Genomic DNA, 3,195 nt, shown 5'->3' on the forward strand with positions numbered 1-3,195 from the left:
GAGAGAAGTTTTTATCGCGTTCTACAAGATGGAGCCGCCCCCACCTCCCGTTCTCCCCTTGGAGGGCTGATGTGGAGTCCGTTTGGGGCTCCGGAGAGGGGGATTCCGTGTCGTCGTCATCAACAACCCTTCTTCATCAACACCATCATGATGCTCATCATCGGAAGTGAGTAATTCCTTTATAGGCTTGCTGGACAACGGTTAGATTGGATGAGATTGATCATGTAATCAAGTTAAGTTTGATATGTGCCTTCCATTTCAAGTGCAAACAAGGGCAACCATTCTCACTCACCGTACGTCATCTGTAGATGCGGCGACATCAGCACCACATACTGCGTATATATATATGAACCATCCATCATGTTTACTTTCTATCTAAGACTAAGTATGCATGTGTTTTGCCGATATTTTTCTTTTGGAAATCAGCCGCCTTTTGTAAGATGTTCAACTTTCATTTCAACTGCGGGACACTTATTTGTGCTCACTGCTCCACCTTGTAAGACATGCTTGTTAATATAGACATGGTCGCTTCCTATGGCTTGTGTCTAAAATATGTGCTGCTGTAGTTCTTATCCATATGTTCTTGTTTTAAACTATTGCCTCTAATTAACACTATACAATCACGTTATTTGCTGCGACAACTAGATAAGTACGCAGATTAACGCTTCAGATGGCGCGTCCAGGGCACACCAATACCACTAGCATGCCTACAAAGTTCGCATATATGACCTTTCATGTATCGCATAACAACTCTTTCATCATTGAATACTCGTCATCGTGTTTATTTTAAAAGAAGCAAGAAGTTTAACAAATAAACTATACGGCCTTTGACCAAACACCTACCACGCGTGGTGCCCACCATGGGTCTCGCCGACAGTGGGCGGAAGGTACCTGACAATGGATGAATCCTGAATGGATGGTTGCGTAACAAGAAGGCCATAAGTCAGGATTGTGGACATCCGAGGATGCATGGACGGCAGTCAGAGAAGTACATCAATAGCGTCTAACGAGAACGGTGCGGGTACAAAGTAAGGAAGGCAACAACAGAATGAAGTGGAAGAAAAATGATTCAGAAGAAGGGATTTGAATGGACGAGAGGTGTTGGAGTCTTACACGACGGGGGTCTAGACTCATGCAAGCACCCCACATTCTTTTTACGCTTGGTTTGCTAGAATTCGGACAACAAGACTGATTTGTGAACAAATGAGGTGCTGTGTTAAATGACAAACTAAGTCCAAACAGACGAATGTGGGAGTTAATTAGTACGCATTAGAAATCCTCTGCACATAAAATTTGAGGTAAAAAAAGAAAGAAGCTTTGTACATAAAAAAAAAAACATACGATCAAGCTGCACACGTTACTTTTCTTTTTGAGTCGAGCTGCACATGGAACTTGGGTCTTCTTTTCCGAATAATGATCTGCACACGTGTCTCCAATCTGCCATTCCTCAAACGAGAAATGAGACAAAGAAAAAGCAAGCAGCGACGAGAACAAACGACTGAAGAATCGTGGCGCGACGACTGACATTGCCGCCGCCGTCATCGGCGTCGGCTTCCCTCCCACGCCTCCCAGGTCCATTCTCCCAGCCGTTCACCTCCGGATCCCCCAGCATTAACAGCCAAGCCAGTGGTCCCCAGCCGGCAAGCTGCTGCCACGGCGGAACCCTCTCATCGCCTCCGTCGCCTGCAGCAGCACCATCGGGAAATTCACCGGCTGGTAGCGGCAGCTCCTGCCGGCAGACCGGACAGGAGTTGTGGAGCTCGAGCCACGGCACGATGCAGTCGGAGTGGTACGCGTGCTTGCAAGGCAGCTCGCGAGCGGTCTCCCCGAGCTCGAACTCCTCCTTGCAGACGGGGCACTGCGAGCCGTCCGCCATGTGCGCCGGCGAGACCTGCACCATCGGGAGCGAGTCGATCGCCGATGCCGGCGCGGGCGGCGGGCCGGGGCGGTCGTTCTGCGTCAGACCCTCGATGAGCGCGTTCAGGTTGGGGCCGGTGAAGAACCCCGCCGGGTCGATGCCGGTTGCCTGTGGACCGGCTTCGGCACCGTCTATGCCGCCGTGCGTTCCCGGCGCCGGAGGCGGGGAGGGGACACGGCGGCGACGTGGGCCTGGCGTGTCGGTGTCGGCCGCGTTGTCGTCCTCGCCCCTGTATATGACCCAATGGCGGGGAGCGCCCTCGTACGGGAACAGGGGCGCCGGGTGGAAGAGCCGCTCGGTGGGCCGGTGCACGGGCTCGCGCGGCACGGGGAGCTCGATCTCGTGGAGGAAGCGGCCGAGGCAGCGGGGGCAGAAGACGTCGGAGGTTGGGGACGACACGGTGCGCAGCGCGCGGCTACACACGTAGCACCAGTACACGCGCCACCTCCGCCGCTGCCGCGGACGGGCGCCGGGCTCTGACATGGCAGACGGCCGGTGGGGAGGTCGCTGGCTAGGTGAGGTGACCAGCCGTGCCTGCCGACCGACCGAGGCTGCGTGCAATCACGTGGATGTGATGTGATCGTGGCAGGAGGGAGTTGAAGGGGCCTTAAGGTGATCATGGGTTCAGTTCATGGTATGACTTGGCGGGAAGGGATGGCGTTTGCGGGCGGATGAATGCAGAATATGATTCTGGCTTGTTGGGTGGTATGTGAATAGATGCACGTTTTCCTTCACTTCGTTGTCAGGAATCAAGTTGCGAGCCGCGAGCAACCGGCGGCGCAGAAGCCTAAACCAAAGCTAACTGCGTGCGAGCTACAAGGCAACTAGTTACAAACTTGCAATCGGGGGCACCTTACAACAGACGAAGTGCTGTGCTAGAGTGTTCTTTGCTCCGATTGATGCATAGACGTGAAACAAAATAATATGGTAGAAGGTGAATATGACACTAGCAGAACGCGCGTGCATTGTCATGAGCTTTAAAAAAAAATAAGATGCTACTCACTAAGCTAAGATAACCGAAAACGATGTTGAGCAAACGGCGGCGCATGCAGAAGCTAAACCAAAGCTACCTGCATGGTGCGTGCGAGCTACAAGGCAACTAGTTACAACCTTACAATCGGTGGCACTTTAGAGCATCTCCAACACGTGTAACATGCCGCGCGCAAAAAAACATTTTACAGCGTAGAAATAGTATTTTTTTTACGGGTCACAAAACGTTGACTCCAGCGGCTGTTTGAAAAAAAATATGCGCGCGCCGCTCCAGCAGAAGCGTTAAA

General features: G+C 52.3%; 1 protein-coding gene across 1 annotated transcript; it reads right to left on the bottom strand.

The window, feature by feature from the left end:
• Positions 1-1,213: 1,213 nt before the first annotated feature.
• Positions 1,214-2,475, bottom strand: LOC123412614 (probable E3 ubiquitin-protein ligase RHC1A). Its single transcript, XM_045105564.1, has one exon. It carries the CDS (start codon positions 2,399-2,401, stop codon positions 1,448-1,450), a length of 954 nt encoding a protein of 317 aa, XP_044961499.1. The 5' UTR covers positions 2,402-2,475; the 3' UTR covers positions 1,214-1,447.
• Between the last annotated feature and the right edge of the window lie 720 nt (positions 2,476-3,195).

Source organism: Hordeum vulgare, chromosome 7H (genome assembly GCF_904849725.1).
Source record: "Hordeum vulgare subsp. vulgare chromosome 7H, MorexV3_pseudomolecules_assembly, whole genome shotgun sequence".
NCBI lineage: Eukaryota > Viridiplantae > Streptophyta > Magnoliopsida > Poales > Poaceae > Hordeum > Hordeum vulgare.

Excerpts from the sequence above, each read along its gene's own strand:
- LOC123412614 (XM_045105564.1), bottom strand. The coding sequence starts at position 2,401 with ATGTCAGAGCCCGGCGCCCGTCCGCGGCAGCGGCGGAGGTGGCGCGTG.